This window comes from Poecilia formosa, unplaced genomic scaffold (genome assembly GCF_000485575.1).
Source record: "Poecilia formosa unplaced genomic scaffold, Poecilia_formosa-5.1.2 Scaffold88, whole genome shotgun sequence".
In the NCBI taxonomy this organism is placed as follows: domain Eukaryota; kingdom Metazoa; phylum Chordata; class Actinopteri; order Cyprinodontiformes; family Poeciliidae; genus Poecilia; species Poecilia formosa.
Window position 1 is genome coordinate 1,096,353 of NW_006800027.1, and position 17,913 is coordinate 1,114,265.

Genomic DNA, 17,913 nt, shown 5'->3' on the forward strand with positions numbered 1-17,913 from the left:
TTGCATTGAGATGCTCCATATCTTCTATCGGTCTGTTTGTGGAGAGTGTATTCTCTTCTGCCATCATCATCATCATCATCAAAGTCAGGGACTTGCAGGTCTGAACAACCTGATGAAGAACCACTGGAGATTAGAAAGATTCTTCCTAAAATTAATAAAATTACAGACAACAACCCTGAGCATCCTCTTCACAGAGGTGTCTTCAGTTGGAGGCTTCGTCACAACTGCTGTAATACAGACTGCTACAGGAGATCCTTCCTGCCCACAGCCATCAGTATCTACAATAACTCTTTAAAGAGCCTGGGATAGTATAAGTTACGACAACGTTTAATTTTCCTTTTGTATCAGTAATGTATTCTTCAATTAGAATTTTTAAATCTAATCAAATGTACTCCGCTGCATATGCACACAGCACTTGATCAGCGCTCCTCTTGCATTGATTTTGACCATAAATATAATACATCGCATTTGGATCTTGTGTCATCGACTTGCACACACACACACAAAAAAAACCACAAAATCGTTTTATACATAAAATTTTGAGACGTATGCCATATTTAGCGCTTTTCGTCAATACTTTGCTGCATCACAAAATATTTTTGCTAGAAAGGTCACTCAGATTTCATGACGAGGACCCATGATCATTAAATCTGAACTATTTCCACAGTAGTGTCGAGAAAGCTCAGGTTGTTTAAGCTTTGGCTGGTCTGCATTGTTGGATTGTATGTTTTGCGACCTCCTGTTGGCAGCACTCCATAGATTCTCTAGGCCAGATTTATGGCCATTCCAGCATAACAACAGTTGTTAAAGCAGGGATTTTTTAATTTAATCAAATCTGCTACATTTTTGGAAGTGTAAACAGGGAGCAAGTGCTGCTGGAAAATGAAGTCAGCATCACATTAGTACTTGTTGGCAGAGGGAAACATAAATGACTACAATTTTGCCAACTTTGTACTTCATAAAACACATTAGACCAACACCAACAGATGACATCGTCTCCCTAAATGATCGAAAATTCATACTCGACTTCAATCATCTGACTTGCAGTCCAGATCTTTTTCTTCTCTCTGCTTCACGGTTTTTTCCAAGGCTGTGATTATCCGTGTCACTTGTGCAACATTTTTCCAACACACTTTTTCCTTCCACGAAGCTTCTCGTTATTGTTCTTCAATACTTGTAGAGGGTGTCGATGCCAGTCTTCTGGATAAATGGGAAGTTGTCAGTCACTCCCATCGTTATGATGTAATTAATTAATTAATTAATTTCATCATTTTAAATGTTTTTTTCATTGGACCTAAACTCTTATTTCTTGAGAGGCTGAAAACTTGGAAAACTGATGTAAGTAAATCTAGAAAACAAGTTTCCTCTTTTTGAATTATGTTGCTTAACCTTTTAATGACTTAATTTATTGAAATGCATCTATGTACTCATATCTGTAATCTTCTGAATGCAGTGTTTCAATGTTTTGATTTTATATTGGAGCCAAATATCTACATGCATTCATTTGAGCTGTTTTACAGTTATATTTTTGTTAGTAGTGCCAACTTTGCATTGACTAACTTCGTGACGTTTTAAAAAAAATATGGAATTTGATATTATCGTTTTCCAAGTCTTGACAAATATGGAAAATAGAAGAATATTCCTTATTCCATTGTTTAAAAGTTGCAGTTCAGAATATCATCTGTTTTATTTTTTATTTAGATTGTGTACTTTAATTTCAGATTGCCATATGTAAGTTTAGGTTTTTGTCAAAATCACTATTTTAGTTGCCAGAAGAAGGACAAAGCATTGCCACTCCTATATATATATATATATATATATATATATATATATATATATTAATAAATATGTTGTGGAACTATGTTACATGTCCAACATTCTAATTTCTAAAACAGTCAGACAAATCTGGAGATTTATAGAACTGAGAAATTTGAGAACATTTTTTTTTTTTTTTAAACTAGCTTTGGGTTATTGGTTATTTGTGGTGCTATTATCAGCAAAAAGAATTAACCTTAGAAAACATCTTAAAAAGTTTCATAATAACTTTTTTTTTTTACTCATTGTTTGGTAATTTAATGAACTTAAATAAAAAAGGACGATCATTATTTTGTGTTTTACAGTGCCGTCGTCCCTCTGCTTCGTGCAGTTGTTCACATGGTGTTGCACATCTTGAGTTTCACCATTTCACAGAGCTGTCTGCATCCCCAGACAGACGGCAGATGGGTTGCTGCACCCTGTGCGGCTCTGCAGGGGACAGACAACCGATCATTTTACTTGGCCCAAAGATGGTACAAGAGGACAGATGCATGTCGGGTCTTTTTTTTTTTTTTTTTTAATTATTCTTATTTTTTAATGTTTTGTGGGATTTGCTGAACAACTGGTATTGCTGGCTAGGACAGCAAAGATGAAACATTTGAACAAAACGTGGACAGGGCAAGCAGTTGTAAGGAGAGATGGGCCGGAGAGGAACTTTGCAGCTTTGTTGGCGAGTACGTGGTACAGCTCGTCACCGTCGAGAGACACGTGATCAGCTGGCTTCAGTTTTGCTATCAGTTACTAAGACCTGTGGGGGCTGGGAGGGTTTTGACACTAAACCAATGTGCTTTATTTCATTTACCAAAGCTGCCCTTGTTTAACACCATTGCGACTCTTCTCTCTTGTTTGTTCTTCCTCTTCGTTCCGTCTCGGCCACTCGTGCTCTGTCCCGCCCCGACTCCTCAATCCGTTAGAGGAGCTTAAAGGAAGAGTGTTGTGGTTAATTCCTCCAAACTCTACTTCTAGACGCTCTTAAGATGCAGAAGTTGGACGCAGCGTTCTAAGAGCTTTGGTTAATTTTTTCTACATGACTCCATCTTTTTTTGCAGATGCGATCGCTGACTCAACTTCACATGCGTGTTGCTGTCGGCCAATAAAAAAATTAAAAAAAAGGAGAGAGAGAGAGAGAGGCTGGGAGACGACACCGAATGCAAGCCAGCTTTAAAAAAAACGAAACAAAGACAAAGCTAATTTCTAACTGGAATAAATCATAGCCTAACTAATTACAATAAATAGTGACTAGTAATATGTCAGGCAGCTTGCTAAGATTCTGAACAGAAAAAACACCACCACCCTGAGTTTCAGCTCATCACACTCATCATCCCCTACCTCTATCCAAAAGGTTTTTAAAAGAGAAGAGTGAGTGTGTGTGTGTGTGTGTGTGTGTGTGTGTGTGTGTTGACTTTTCACTTCAAAGGCAGGCGCTTTAAAGTATTTAAAGCCGGTGTGCGGTGTGTGAAAGTTAAACAGGACAAAAGGAGGACATTTCCAGCAGTAAGGACGGATAACAGATGATGTTTACACATGGCCTCTAAAAGAGGCAATATAACTAATGTGATTTTTTTATTATTTGTTTTTTATTTCGATGCCTCGTTCATTGTAATGTCTGTGTTTTGCCGATCTGTAACGGAGCTGGCAAACAAACAGACTCCATCAGCTTGTTTTCATTATTTTCTGCTAAATGTAATTCTATCACTCTATGTAGCTGTTTTTAAATGACAGTGTTTTCTTCAAATGTAGTTGTTGGTTCATGAGTTGTGCACAAAATTAACACAAGACTTTGGTCAGGAACTAACGTTCTTCCTGACCGGAAAGAATACCGTTTTGTTGTGAACATTTGCGTAACATTTCAACCCAGGCATTAGCAACCGCTCTGCTTGACCGCATTGATGAGGGCTTTGTGCTTCAATGTTCAACAATTTAAATGCATAAAAAAAATAACACTAGACTTTTGCAGCAACTTCTCATCTTATGTGGTCTGAACTACTTCCTGTAGCTTGATTTGCTATTAACTGCTCACTGGATTGGTTACAAAGTGTGACTTTTAGAGATGCATCAGTCAGGATTTTACTGATCAGTACCTTTGAGATGTTACCGGTTTTATTTAGATATGAGAATTATTCCCTTTTTTTCCCCCTCATCAGCCCGGATCAGTAACCACCAGGCGAAATGCTGAAAAATCCAAAATCCTTATGATTACATATGATTCAGTAGGATGAGCTGTTGTGGATGTGTCACTGAGAAAGGCACTTAACCCCAAGTTGTCTACTTATCTCTATATCTGTGTATTAATGTGTGTGTTTGTGGATGCAGCTAGGTGAAAAGCGCTTTGAGGGATTAGTGTATTTGTAGATAGTAATTACTTCCAGTCAGTGGATTTAAACCATCACTGTTCCTGTTAAGAATGCATTGATCCATGATTTCAGTAAGCACCTGATCAAATTTAGGGACATTAGCAGAAATGACGCAGAAGTGAACATATTTTTGTAATTCCTTAATAAGGTGTTGGATTTAACGGTGCAACATCTACCTCAGAACATTGGAGCAGATTTTTTTCCCCCTGAACTATTCGAGTCCTCAAGAGGAGAAATGTTACTGAATCGATAGGCACGACCTCAGAGATTCTGGAAATCAATGCCGGACAAGAAAAGTCTAATCCGTACATTTTTAGAATTCATATTTGCTTTTAAGGTATCATGTTTCTACTGAAATTATGGATTAATTAAAAAAAAATTCAATCAAAGACACTTTGAAAGGAAACATGTTCTGCTGATTCCCTTGTAGTTGCTTTGAGTTAAACAGAGAAGCAAAAGATCCTCCTGACTGTCAGCACGTTCGCTCCCAAACTCCCCTGTTTCCCCCCCACCTCCCAAGTACATCCTGCTGTGTTGTGTGAACAGACTTGCAAAAAGTGCTTTAATGCATTTAGTAAATAAAAACAATCTGTAGCTTCTTATTTATTTGACCTGATGATTGTTGGTCAAAGCACATTTGGCTAATTGGTTGGCTGGTGTCGCTGATCTTTAGGTTGTAAACTTAGGGGAGCCATAACACTTATTATATTGGTTAATATAATACTATATTATATTATAAAATTAACATTTTTCTATATGCTTTCATTTTTCATATATGCAGAAAGTCACTAGAAGTCTGGTTGACGTCTCTTGTGTTCTTCCTCCAGAGAGAGCCACAGACGGAGGCCTACAGAGTGAGGACTGGACTCTGAACATGGAGATCTGTGACATCATAAACGAGACAGACGAGGGGTGAGCGACTTTTGTTCGTTAACGGTGTTGTTATTGGTCTTGGGTTCTTATTGCTCTGTGGTCCAAAAACACTTAGACTCCCACGGCAGCTTGCGACAAAGCTTTCACCGTCTTATCGCAAGACGGACGGACGGGCGGGCGGGCGGAGCGAGTGACTGAAGCGAATAATGCACTGCCTACTGTTGTTTTGCCAGAAGTCGGCACACCAGACAAAAACTCCTTTTGTTTGTTGTTTTTCCTGTGTCACTGACTGAATGAATGAAAGATTTCAGATCCTCAGCCGGGCCCGGTTTGCAGTGAAGCATGAGGCTGGCAGATTTAGCAGATCGGTTCCAGTGCAGGCTCTCTCTCTCTCTCTCCTTCTCATTTTGCCACTCTCACTGCCAGCTTTCAACAAAAGCAGATCTGGAGAGAAAAAAAAAAGAACATTTTGTCTTCAAGATGTTCGGCAAAACTGTTAAACTCCAAAAAAAAAAAAAACAAACAAACAAAAAAAAGCTGAAGTTCGGGAGATTCTGAATATGTTTTGAGTAACCTTTGTTAGCTGTCATCCTAACACATGCTGTGTGTGCCTTTTGCACACAAAGCTTTTTTTAAAAGTGTGACAGCAGATGGCGTGCACTTGAACAAGATAAAACAAAACAGAGGCAACGCCCAAAAAACAAAAGAATCTGAAATATGTCCTCCGATTGCGCTCGTGTGCTTCGTGCACAAAAAAAGACGAAAATTCTGACTGTATTTTTTTTTGTCTACATCCATCTCTATCAGTTTCAGCAGCCTTGCTAAGTACCTGTTATGCGCTTATGAATGAGCTCATAAGAGCTTATTATGCCCCATCTTCATTGAAGGGATGGGCAGTATTAGGCAGGAAGCCAGCCTGAGCTCTTTATGCATGGGTAGCTTTGATCTTGCCTTTTGGGAGAGGCTTTCTGTCGTCATTCAGAAGGGGGGAAGACAGGCAGATGGTGTGACAGTTCTTCTCAGTCTCACTCAAATAGTTTCACTCGCAGACAGACCGGCATCTGTTATCGCGACCCCGAAAATCCTCCATTCCAGCGAAGTCCGAGGTGTTCTGCTCGCTCGCAGCGGGGGCACTCATCGACTCAACGCTGTTCTCCCTTCCAGGCCGAAAGACGCCATGCGGGCCCTGAAGAAGAGACTGAGCGGCAACAAGAACTACAGAGAGGTCATGCTGGCGCTGACGGTAGGTTGTTCGTACGTTCAGCTGGACGTGGCGATTCCGCATTGAGCTTTGAGCAGAGGAAGCTCGGATGTGTTGCAGAAAAACTTGAATGTGCACAAACACATTTGAATGAAAAAAAAAAAAAACATGAGAAAATGAGTTGGTCAGTTAGTTTTCCTGTTCAGTTAATGGACTGCAGAAATGAGTCTTCCTTCACTTCCTGTGGTATGCAGGAAGTTCAGCAATAAGTGAACTTTCCAAACTTTTTGCCTGGAAAAGTTTTCAATTTAGTATTTTCAACATCTAAGTGTGAAAAAAGATTGCATTCACAATCTCAAATGTTGTCCTTCCTTATGTCTTTTCATTATTTCTTCCCTGTGTTTTCACTTCCATTCTTAAAGGATTATTTTTGGCTCCAGTGACTTTTATTTGATAGTGTATTGACAGGTCTGCTTTTTGCTTTTTTGTGTTCCTTTCTTTCTTGTATCCTTCCTTATGTTGATCCTCCTTTTTGTTTTTCCTCCACTGTTTCCTTTTTTCCCTTCTGTGCCTCATATAAAAGCCTCTAGAATACTTTGGATGTCTGTAAAAAAACACAGACCGTTACCATTTATGCCAAACGGCAGAACACCGAGCTTCTGCCAAACCAAACTTTGTTGCCTGTGCAAATTCCTCAACTTCCTCCTCCGTTGCTCTGCCTGTAACGTCTCTCTGCGTGACCGATTTTCTTTCTGCAGGTGTTGGAGACGTGTGTAAAGAACTGCGGTCACAGGTTTCACATCCACGTGGCCCACAGAGATTTCATTGACGGCGTCCTGGTCAAAATCATCTCCCCCAAAGCCAATCCTCCCACAATAGTGCAAGACAAAGTTCTTTCTCTCATACAAGTAATGGAGCTTTCTCTAATTTTTTTTCCCTGTGTGTTGTAACTATTTCTATAATGTTATAAGTGCATTGTTACTTTTTTCCTGCTTACAGCTGCCCTAATCAGCGGTGCTGTGGTACATAACAAACATTGCTTTGCTAAAAGTTTCATAGAACCTTTTTACATTTTGTTTTGCTCAACCTTTGCAAGGCAGCTCAAGCTCACTCGGATTTTAAGAAAAGCGTCTATGAACAATGGTTTTCAAGCCTTGCCAGATTGTTAATTGGATTTAGGTTTGGAGTTTAACTGGGCCAGTGTACCTCTGGCTATGTGTTTAGGGTTGTCGTCCTGCTGAAAGTCGAACCTGCAGCTTCGGCCTCACATCTTTTGCATCCTCTAGCGAGTTGTTTTTCCAGAACTACTCCGCATTTTGTTATGTCTTTTGAAGAAAACTGGCACATTTTTAAAAATGGGTATATTTTATTTTTTGTAAAAAAAAAAAAAAGAAGAAAACTCTGCATCTTTCTCTTTCACTTTTCAATTATGTGCTCCTTTGTGTTGATCTGTCGCTTCAAATTCGAAGCTCATTGAATTGCGTGGTTGCACCACAACAAAGTGTTGAAAAGTTCAAAGGTAGTTTCGCAAACTACCGCAGGTCAGGTGAGTCCCTTATGCTCCACTTGTAAGATGTTTCCAGTGTTGCTTTTTTTTACTACATGAGGTCACGTCAGCCAACAGATGGCGACCGTTTACTTATTTATCAGTGTTTGCAGAAGGAATGTTTACACAGTTAAATATTTATCGAGGAAGATGCTTTATTCACTCACCTTCATTTTCAGTGGAAAGAAAAAAAGAAGCTAAACATTTGCCTCATTCGTTTATTTATTTTTCCTAACAGTCCTGGGCCGATGCCTTCAGGAGCAGTCCTGACCTGACTGGCGTGGTTCACATTTATGAGGAGCTGAAGAGGAAAGGCGTTGAGTTTCCAATGGCCGACCTGGATGCTTTGTCTCCCATCCACACGCCGCAGAGGGCAGGAATACAAACTCCTTATGCATGTTCGTCAGCAGAGGTGCTTTTGCTCAGGTTTTCCCTCTCGAATCGCAGGGCACGCCTGAAGTGGACCCAGCGATGATGAAGTACCTCGCTCCTAACGCCTCGGCTGCTGTTAGCCCTAAACCCATTCAGCCCACTCCCACCGCCACGCAGGCCTCCAACATCCCCAGCCCTGTCACTGCCACCCCTGAACAGGTGATGACCCGCAGCTCCACAGCTGCGCTTTCAGCCGCGGAGTTTGTAATTGTGCAATGAACAAAATGCGATTTGAAGACGTCGTCAGCAGGAACGGACTGGAAGCCCTTCATGGAGTTGCTGTGCTTTCAGATCGCCCGGCTGCGGAGCGAGCTGGACATCGTGAGAGGAAACATCAAAGTCATGTCAGAGATGCTTACGGAGCTGGTCCCCGGCCAGGAAGACGCTTCTGACCTAGAGCTGCTCCAGGTAACATTTGAACTGTGATGCTTCAAACTCTACTAATGTTCATATGTGAACAGTTTTATAATCTCAAAAACACATGGAGAATGAATTCTTTACCCTTGCCATTGAGTTACCAATTGGTAAGCTTCACTGGTTTGCGATCTTTGCTAAAACAAGATACATGTTAGCGTAGCATGTGGTGCATTTAGTTCAGTTCAGGCCCCTCAGATCAATCAGGGCTTTTCACCAGATCGGGTCAGGCTGCTTTCAAGGAAAAACTCTCTCCTCCTTTGAAGCCAAGGTTTTTCTCCCAGGCCACATGGAAATAGACTCGATTATCTAGTCAGGAACTGACCTTAGTGTAACTATGACAACAAGTTAACAAGGAGAAACGCATTAAATGTCAGCAAGTTTGGGCTCCTGTGACAGAATCTGATAGCTTGAGCAGCTGCTAAGTGTTAGCAGTTACTTTAACTTAGTCGGAATTGGAAGGTGTGTGTTACTACAACCTTTCTTTACTTAAAAGTATTTCAAAATTAAACGTTTTCCTGTTGTCGCATCCAAAATGAGTTGTTATTAGCACTAAGCGTCCACCAGGGGGTGCAGTGTGCCAAGTTTTCACACCGTCAGCGGTTTAAAGAGGTGCGAGACTGAGGAATAGAGGTGAAATTCTCCAAACTGGCAATCGGCCAGCGTTACAGGGACCCGTGCAGAGTTTAATCTCCTCCGGCCAAATCCACTCAGGTATTCGTGTCAGCCCCACTGATCTGGCTTGCTGCTCGCAAGCTGCTGCCAGTTATGATCGTCATGTTAATATCTTTTGTGCTACGGAATCACATTGGATGAAGTTGAGCAAATATTCTCATCTCGGTTACGGATATTTGTTTGTAAAACCTCGGCGCAGTTCTGTTTTCACCATAACATGTTTTCTGTTTCTGGGTTGGCGGGGTTTTCTTTGTTGTTTTTTTTTTTTCCACGCCGCGCTGTGGGGTCCTCACAGCTCTTTTGTTTTCTGTGTCCCTTCCCCGCGCGCGTCAATCTGTCGGCGTGTCCCTCCCGCCCAGGAGCTGAACAGAACGTGCCGCGCCATGCAGCAGAGAGTGGTCGAGCTGATAAGTCGCGTGTCCAACGAGGAAGTGACCGAGGAGCTGCTGCACGTCAACGACGACCTCAACAACATATTCCTTCGATACGAGAGGTGCCTCCTAATGCATGAATGTCACAGAACATGCTCTGATCGTTGAGCTCGTTCTTCTGAAGCATTTGTTGTTGATAAACGCCTCTGTCATATGGCGTTTGAATATGAAAGTGATTTTCCGTCGCTCACAGGTATGAGAGATACAGATCGGGCAGAGCTGCACAAAACAACGGGGTAAGTGTCGTCGAGAGAGACTGTGCTTGTGGGGGAAAAGAAGCAGCACGTTTTTGACATTTAATTGAGACTTTTTTTCAAGCTTAATTTGTTTGTGTAATCGGAAGCAAATAGTCACTGATGTACCTCAAAAGATTTAGTTAAAGGCAGTTTTAGGAGACGTGGCTAAAACAAATTGAGATAATTGTGAGTCATTTCATAAACCAGGGTCACTTTGATTTACAGTAACGTCACACTTGTGTTGGTCCATCGCACTAAATCCTGCTGAATGAGAAACGTTCAAGTTGAAAGTGTACTTCTGGGAGGCGATGTACCTCTGTTCTTTTGCAAAGCCGATTCAAAAATATTGGCTGGAATGGTCAAACCCGGGTGTTAGTCTAATAGGAGACACTTCATATCAATCAATCTGTGAAAGAAAACTTCAGTATAAACCACAATTTTAGTTAATCTGCAAAACCGTTATCGGCTATTCCGTCATCTCAAACCTTGCGTATTCACGCTTATTTAAGTTTAAAGTTTCTGTTTTCCTGTCTGTCCTCTCAGATGTTAGCGGAGCCGACAGAAGACAACCTCATAGACCTGGGCCCGGGCTCCCCGGCCGTGGTTACACCCAGAGTTATGTCCAGCCCTTCGTCCAGCTCCGCCCACAGAGCCACGGCCTCCCCGGCCCACAACCCTTCCACAGCCTACATATCTACTGCACTCGCTAGTCTTGGTAGGCCCAAAGCTATGATTAGTTTTCTAAAAGATCCAAAGAACAGGAAAAAGTTCTCCTGCTGGGAGGACTTAGAATGAGCATTAGTTCATATAATATAGTCAGTATAGCTAGAATCTTCTTCTTTCCATGTTTAGTTCCTGATTTAGATTTTTTTTTTTAAGTGTGTTTTTATTTGGGACCTAATTATTTTTGTCAAAATCATCCAATCCTCCCCTCCTCGTCGCTTGTTCCAGATGTGGGTTCTGACAGTGTTAGCAGTACCCTCACGTCTCTGTCGGGCCACAAGGACGACTTTGACATGTTTGCCCAAACCAGGAGCAGCTCACTGGCGGAGCAGCGCAAAAAGTAAGTTTTAATATCGGTAAAGTCTTTATTTTGTGTTAAATTAGCAAATTCCTCCTTCCGTATGTTTTCTTGTGGACATTTCCATAGACGTCGGGTTGATACCAAGTGGCAATTATGCAGCTGTGGGTTGATCCCTCACTGTTCTCATTATCGTCGTTCTCAAACCATGATCTTTTACATTCTGCCTCAAGCTTCTATGTTTGTTTGCTACACTTTCCCTCCCACTGTATTTTGGGGTTTCTTTAATTTATGATGTTTACCTTACACAATAACGGCACTAACACCAATTCCACAGAGGTTAGAGGTCCGATTCCCTGCTTCAGAATTAATCTAATCTGTGTTTTGTTCACTTTTCTGCTTCTGAATTGCCAGTGTTAACTTTAGTTTTCATTGGTTTGGTGCACAGTGTAAAATATGAAGACCCCCATGCTCTGGGAGGCTTGGCCTCTGCTTTGGACGTGAGGCAACAAAACACAAGTGGGGTGAGTACATCAAAGCGTCCACTTTGTGTCAGATTTACCATGTAAATCGTGGAGGGGGTGGAGGGGTATTTATATTAGGGTTAAGTCAAGATGTTTTTGCAAATCTGTCTGATTTTTGGGTCCCTACAGTTTATACTGTATTTTTTACAGTGTGTATTTTTTTCTATAATTATTTAACTGAAGCTGTTGGCTATATTTACAACACTAATTCCAGATGAAAGCAAGTGGACAAGTTTGGATTAAACCAGTGACATGTTTTAAGTTACAGTCATGTTCACTCTGGATCTTTTTATCATTTAAAAGGATGGATTAAAAATGGATGATAGCAGTTGGTTCTCCCAGACTCTTCAACCCAGGAGTCTGAAACTACTTCCAAGATTTTCTGTCCTTTGTTCCTCAGCAAACGTTGGAGTTTTACGTGGAAGTTATCTCGTCGTGTGTTCCCAAATTCCGAGCAATTTTCATCAAGTAGTTTTTCCTTTTAAGATATTTCACTTTTTTTTATAGAATTCTAATTCTTTCCTCCCCCCACTTTGTTTTTCTCATTTCCATCTTTACGGAATGATACATTTCTTTTTTTTTGTTCTTATTTTTTCGTTATTCCCTGTGAATGAAAGTCATCTCTTGCACTTTTGACTTCTCCTCTGTCTTCTTCCTCTGGACTGTGTGCTTTGCTGTGGCGGGGCCTTTCTTCTCTTGTGTAAGGTCTTATTCTGTTGTTGATTCAGCTGAGGGCAAAAGGGGATGATAACCCAACAGATCAGGAGCTGCCCATAGACAGCTGGCTTATTACCCAAGGAATGGTGAGGACTCTTATCCACAGTGTGTCCTCCTAGCCCTCCCGTCCTGTTTACCAGCATCTACGCTAGCTTCATCCATCATCTTCATCAGCTGCTGTTTTGCCTCGCCTCACCACTGTGGTCTGAAATCCTTAACCAATCCCAATAACGGCGTTTAATCTCCTTGAGCGTTCACTTCCATCTTAAATGCAGATGTGTTCTAGTGGTGGGGGGAAAATTGTGATGAAATGTCAAACAACAATGTCAAACTTTATAACATGTATTTTAAGTGGATTTAGTTGGGAGAAAAATATTTAAGTTTTATGCATGTAAAGTTTTCATATGGTGTTTCTCTTTTAAAATATGGAAACATTATTCAAGATAACTAATTTTGCCCACCTCTATTATACTGTCTGTTTTTGTTTTTGACAGAGCACTAAACATTGTGTTCATTATCGGTGTTGAATTCTAACAATGCACCCAGTGGTTCTTATCAAGCTTTTATGTGCTCCATCGTCACTTAGCAGTCATGAACTAAAACAAAATGAGTGGACATACACTCATTTTACCTTACACGATGACCCCAATGCAGCAAAATCGCACCGATTCAAATTTTGAATATGAATAATGTTGGGTCTAATGATGCTTGTTAATTTGAGCGCGATGCACTTGTACAGCGTTTTATCTAGTCCATTGAACTCCAGGACGCTTTACGCTACAGTCAGTTTTGGGAATTCAGCTTTGTCTCAGTATTTAACTCTAAAAAAAAAAAAAAGTATTTTTAATATGTAATATGCAGACAAATAAGTTGCTGGGAGGCAGCGGTCACTACAGGCGCGCTCCTAAATGAAATCCAGCTTTGGTCCCCATTCATCCTTGGGCCGGCCCTGACATTGGGGTGTATCTGTGCTAAAAGTGCAAGGACAAAGCAGACAGAGTTCTGTTGAATGGTCTATGTCAGGCTACACCGACCTGCCTCAAGGTCGTGCAGAAAATCAAACAGAGGTTTTTAGTCTTCATGCTCTCTCCAATATTTTGGAAAATAATTGAAAAGAAAGTTAATGCTACGGCGCTGATTGCTGTGTTGTGGGGAGTTTTATAAGATCTTGCACATTTCGCTTGTAAATAATCTCAATAAAACAACTAACATAGATACTTATAGCCTTATGAGTTTAATTCTTTTATTTTAATCTCACTTTATATACAAAATGTTGCATTTACTGACTTGTGTTGGGGACAGATGTGTTATTTTTCACTTCTCTGCAATTTTTCCTCTTTTCTCATAGATGCATGACTTTTTTTGTCTTTTGAAGGGCTTTTTTTTTTTTTTAGCCTCAAGCTGTGTTTTAATATGCTCCTCCTTTGCATAAACTATGCTCTCACAAAAAGAAAGAACTCCCCCGGCATTTTGTACTGTAAAACAGGGCCTCGGAATAAGGCTTTTGTTGACCTGTGATGATTTAATGAGATTGAGAACTTTGATTTTAATAATATTTCATAAGATCGGAATAATTTTAAAGGGGTTTATGAGGCTAATTTTGCTCTAATAAATACAAAGTAGTTTTAAATGTTCTGCTTTTACTCTGGTGAAAGGTTTTCCAACTTTTGTAGCACAGCTACAAGCTCCTCGTTCAGACACAAATGAGCCAAAATGCCATCCCCTCTGACATGGCTTCCATCGTCATCGCCGCTGCACGCCGCGCTCCGTGCCGTGAGCGTGCATGCTCCGTACGACCGTCCCGTCTCCCCGCTGTCCCCGTGCTCCCAGCTTTCCGCATCCAATCAATCTCTGAATCCCCCGCTCAAGCGATTTGCTGATTAGCTAATGATGTGGAATAAGGACTGCGGCTGTGCGACATCAGTCATGGGCTGTTCAGCTATGCAAGCGCAGTGAAATCAATGAGAGCCGTATGCAAACTGGGAGATCCCGTTCTCACATGTAGGCTGGCTAATTAGCTGCTCATTATATTCAGAGAAGCTTTTTCTTGTTCCCCCCCCCCCTTTTTTTTTTTTTTTTTTTTTTTTTTTTTTTTTTTTTTTTGTTTATTTTTTTTNTTTTTTTACTTTTTTATTTTTGTTTATTTTTTTTATCCTTTCAGTCTGTGAGGTTTTGGTGATTCTTGTTGTCTGTGTGTGTTGTATCTCTGTTTTATGTTTTTTGGGGTTTGCTTGTCTCTTATTTTTGTGGCTTTGGTGCGACCCTGTGGTTCGTCCATGGCTTTGTTCTTTAGATCCCCGTATCGCAGTCCTCTGTCATGGATGATATAGAGGAGTGGCTCTGTGCTGACGTGGTGAGACTTTTTTTTTTTTATGCATTGACTTTCTTTTTTTTTTCACCCCTCCTCTTTTCTTTTCCTCATCTCTCTTTTTCCTTAGTAGCATATTTTAGCCATCCATTTTATGTTACTAATCATACTTTCCTTTAACTTCATGTTATTTATTTCATCTTTTTTTTTCATTTTGAGCTTGTTTGTTCCACAAATGTTGGACTTAACACTACGTTTGGGTCTGTCCTACTAAAGTTAACTGGTTGAATGTTGTTGAGGACATAGAGGGGCTCAGGGAGGTTTCTTGGTGTGATGAGTTTGCATGAATATGAGCCACCTGGTGTGAACTCTACAATTTGACTCGTGGGACCTCCTGGTGTCTCACAAAGGTTTGTGTCTTTATAACTGCATTTTTTTTTTCTTCTTTTGAATAGAAAGGAGATGCTGCTGAGGAGGGAGTGACCAGTGAAGGTACTTGAATGAATACATAGCCATGCCACACTTTTCAGATTTTCAGAAAACCACGCAACAACATAACATCCCAGTAAAACACCATATGTTTATGGTTGTGTTGTGACAGAATGTGGAAAAGATCAGGAAGGTTAAAGCAAAACTTTGTATTTCCCAATCGCTCAAACATTGTGCGGATTTAGTAGGAACTGTTCTTCCACTGATATCTGTGTCAGAGATGAATAGTTTTATTTATTTTTTTCGTTACAGAGTTTGATAAGTTCCTGGAGGAGCGAGCTAAGGCAGCGGACACTCTGCCGTCTCCCCCCGGAGCTAACCCTCCTCACCCCGCTCGTCCCCCCACCGGCTCCCACAAGAAGTCTGAGCGGACGGAGGACGCCCTCTTTGCCTTGTAGACTGTTTGCAGCGAACATTAGCTTCTCCAGCGGGGGAATCGGAAGGTCATCGCAAACAATTCCCCTCCAAAAGCAGCTCTTCTAGTTCCGTTTTATTGCCGACTGAATGGAAGTGGTGTGCCGAGTGAGCTCTACTTCCTTGCTCCTCCTACGCTTAAACCCTTTGAGGTCAATGGCGTTTACTGCACACTCTGCCGTCTTGAGTTTTACTATGAGTGGATGTACAGGTCTGGGATGTAAAACTTGCAGGCCCGCGGCTCATTTGCAGCAGTCCCACCAAATGAAGACAACCTAACTCGTCTCACGTGGCATAAGAATGTAGTATATTACTGCTAAGACGAACAGAAACTGCAGGCATACAGTTAGAATATTATTTTACTACATTCAGCTAATTGCATTTGTTTTTCTAATGGTTTAAGCTATACAATGTACTACAGTGGTGGTTGTGGTTCATCGATTATGTCTTTAAATCAGCAAATGTTCCATTTAAGGATCCTTAATAGATAGAAATGCTGTGTCACCCTGCTTGCCAATAACACTGCAAAACAAGAGGCTGATTTATTATTAAGAAGAAATATTCTGGAAAAACACAATAAACCACGCATTTCACGGCATACCTCTAACCAAAAGGGAAATGTAATAGTAACGACAACAAAAGGAAACTCATTAACGCATTTCAAAGCACTGAAGGGAAGAGAGTTGCCCATTGGCTATTTTGTAGATTCAAAAAAAATATATACAAACATGAAGTGGGAACAGCAACCAGCTACAAGCACCTTTTAGCCATTCCAAAGAATGTTAAGGCTTTAATGACCAACTAAGATTTTAATTTATACACAGAGAATGTATAAAACGTTGGGGATAAACTGTGGAGGTCAGTGCATGTTTTGGTGATTGATCGAAAAACATGTTTTTTTTTTGTTTTGTTTGTTTTTTTAATACTTCAAGTGATAAAAACCATAAAATCACAAGCAAAGTGATATTAAAATAGGCCAGATGTTTTTATACTCTGTACAGCTCAACGTCTCTGTTCTACAAAAGCTCATAAATGGGAAGGGTGAATTTTTTTTGACATCTTTCCCACAATCTGAATATTGGGTTAATATGTATCTTACTTATTAACTCTTCAAAAATTTTAGAAAAAATAAACTTTTACATAAGAAAAACGCTCCTCCGAATGTGCGTATGTGATGATTGAAGAATTACATGCCTCTCTGGATATGTACAAGAAGAGTCAAATTTCCTTTCCTTTTTTTGACAGAATTAAAATCCAGTATGAAATATTAAATTCAAGTATACATATACAACATGAACCATATGAACATACGTTGTCTCGTTTTCTTATATTACGACACCGTCCAAGCTTCAACTTGCGCAAGCAAAATATATGCTTTAAATCGTAACATCACTGCAAATATATATCGTTGGGGTAAGGTTTTTAAATAATGGGCTCACATGATTGTTTTCTGATGGGGAAGGGGGAAAAGGTGGGACTGTACCTTTTCAGGTGTTCAAGCAAAACATCCCTCATCGTCAGTTTATGCAAGATTAGTTGCCTGTATCAAGACATGGAGAAAGTGATTAATGTCATTTTATACTAAAAAAAGTAAATCAATATAAATAAAAATTTTTCCCCATATATTGGCTACAAACACATAAAAGTTTAGCATAGTTTGTGTTTACAGTCACAAATACAGTCACAAACTGTATTTTTAGTTTGTGTTTTAATTGAACATTTTCTATTTTAAAAACAAGCAAAATAACCATTTTTTTCTCTCTAATATTTCTAATAAGATCTAATTACCAAAACATGCGTGGACAGTAAAGAGAATACACTTTTTATAAATGAATTATGATATCTGCACTTTGATGCAAAAACAATTTTTTTTTTTTTTTGTCTTTTGTGTTTGTAAAGTTAATATTTTTTTAGGGATGGGAAAGAATCTTAAAAATGTCTTCACTTTGCACACTGCTTTTGTTTCTTCGTCTCTCCAGTTTTTGTTTGGGTTCCTACCAGGCTATCAAGTTTAAGTCTTGATAAAGCAGCAATATTAGGCATTCGCATAGGAAAACCTCCATTATTTTTATGATCAGTATGAACAGTGCTGGCTTTAAAATTGCCTACATGACAGCGTATTGAAACTAGAATGATGCAAGCTTTAAAAATGTGCATTCTCACCGATGGGTCCCCGTACATTTAATGCTATAAAATCTATAAACGTCAAAATACTCTCCTGATTTAATATTTAACATTTATTTTATATTTTATTATTATAGTTCATGTATCGTTCACAACATTATTAGGTGCGGTGGGAGGCAGATGTTTATTCTAGCATGACATTTCTGCCTATGTTACAGATGTTTCCAACCACAGTTCTGCTTTGGTTTAGATGGAAATTATCAAGCCAATAAGAAAATCCCCCCCCCTTATTTTAATTTTATTTAATTATAACGGTACCAGTTTTACCCAATATAAACC

At 40.0% G+C, this 17,913-nt stretch overlaps 1 protein-coding gene across 5 annotated transcripts in view; it reads left to right on the forward strand.

Annotated features, from left to right (window-relative positions):
- tom1l2a (target of myb1 like 2 membrane trafficking protein a) overlaps positions 1-16,750 on the forward strand; it is an 18,617-nt gene extending 1,867 nt beyond the window's left edge. For 2 of the 5 annotated variants that reach the window (XM_016673995.1, XM_007557391.2), the window contains exons 2-16: positions 4,997-5,081; positions 6,207-6,285; positions 7,002-7,151; positions 8,028-8,162; positions 8,237-8,380; positions 8,513-8,629; positions 9,670-9,803; positions 9,935-9,977; positions 10,521-10,692; positions 10,929-11,040; positions 11,447-11,522; positions 12,251-12,325; positions 14,533-14,592; positions 15,003-15,039; positions 15,289-16,750. In XM_016673995.1, the coding sequence (XP_016529481.1) occupies positions 5,044-5,081; positions 6,207-6,285; positions 7,002-7,151; positions 8,028-8,162; positions 8,237-8,380; positions 8,513-8,629; positions 9,670-9,803; positions 9,935-9,977; positions 10,521-10,692; positions 10,929-11,040; positions 11,447-11,522; positions 12,251-12,325; positions 14,533-14,592; positions 15,003-15,039; positions 15,289-15,434 (1,518 nt within the window). In that variant the 5' untranslated portion in view covers positions 4,997-5,043 and the 3' untranslated portion in view covers positions 15,435-16,750. The remainder of the gene's footprint in view (positions 1-4,996; positions 5,082-6,206; positions 6,286-7,001; positions 7,152-8,027; positions 8,163-8,236; positions 8,381-8,512; positions 8,630-9,669; positions 9,804-9,934; positions 9,978-10,520; positions 10,693-10,928; positions 11,041-11,446; positions 11,523-12,250; positions 12,326-14,532; positions 14,593-15,002; positions 15,040-15,288) is intronic. The other 3 variants (XM_016673994.1, XM_007557392.2, XM_007557393.2) reach the window with 3 other exon arrangements.
- Positions 16,751-17,913: the final 1,163 nt, after the last annotated feature.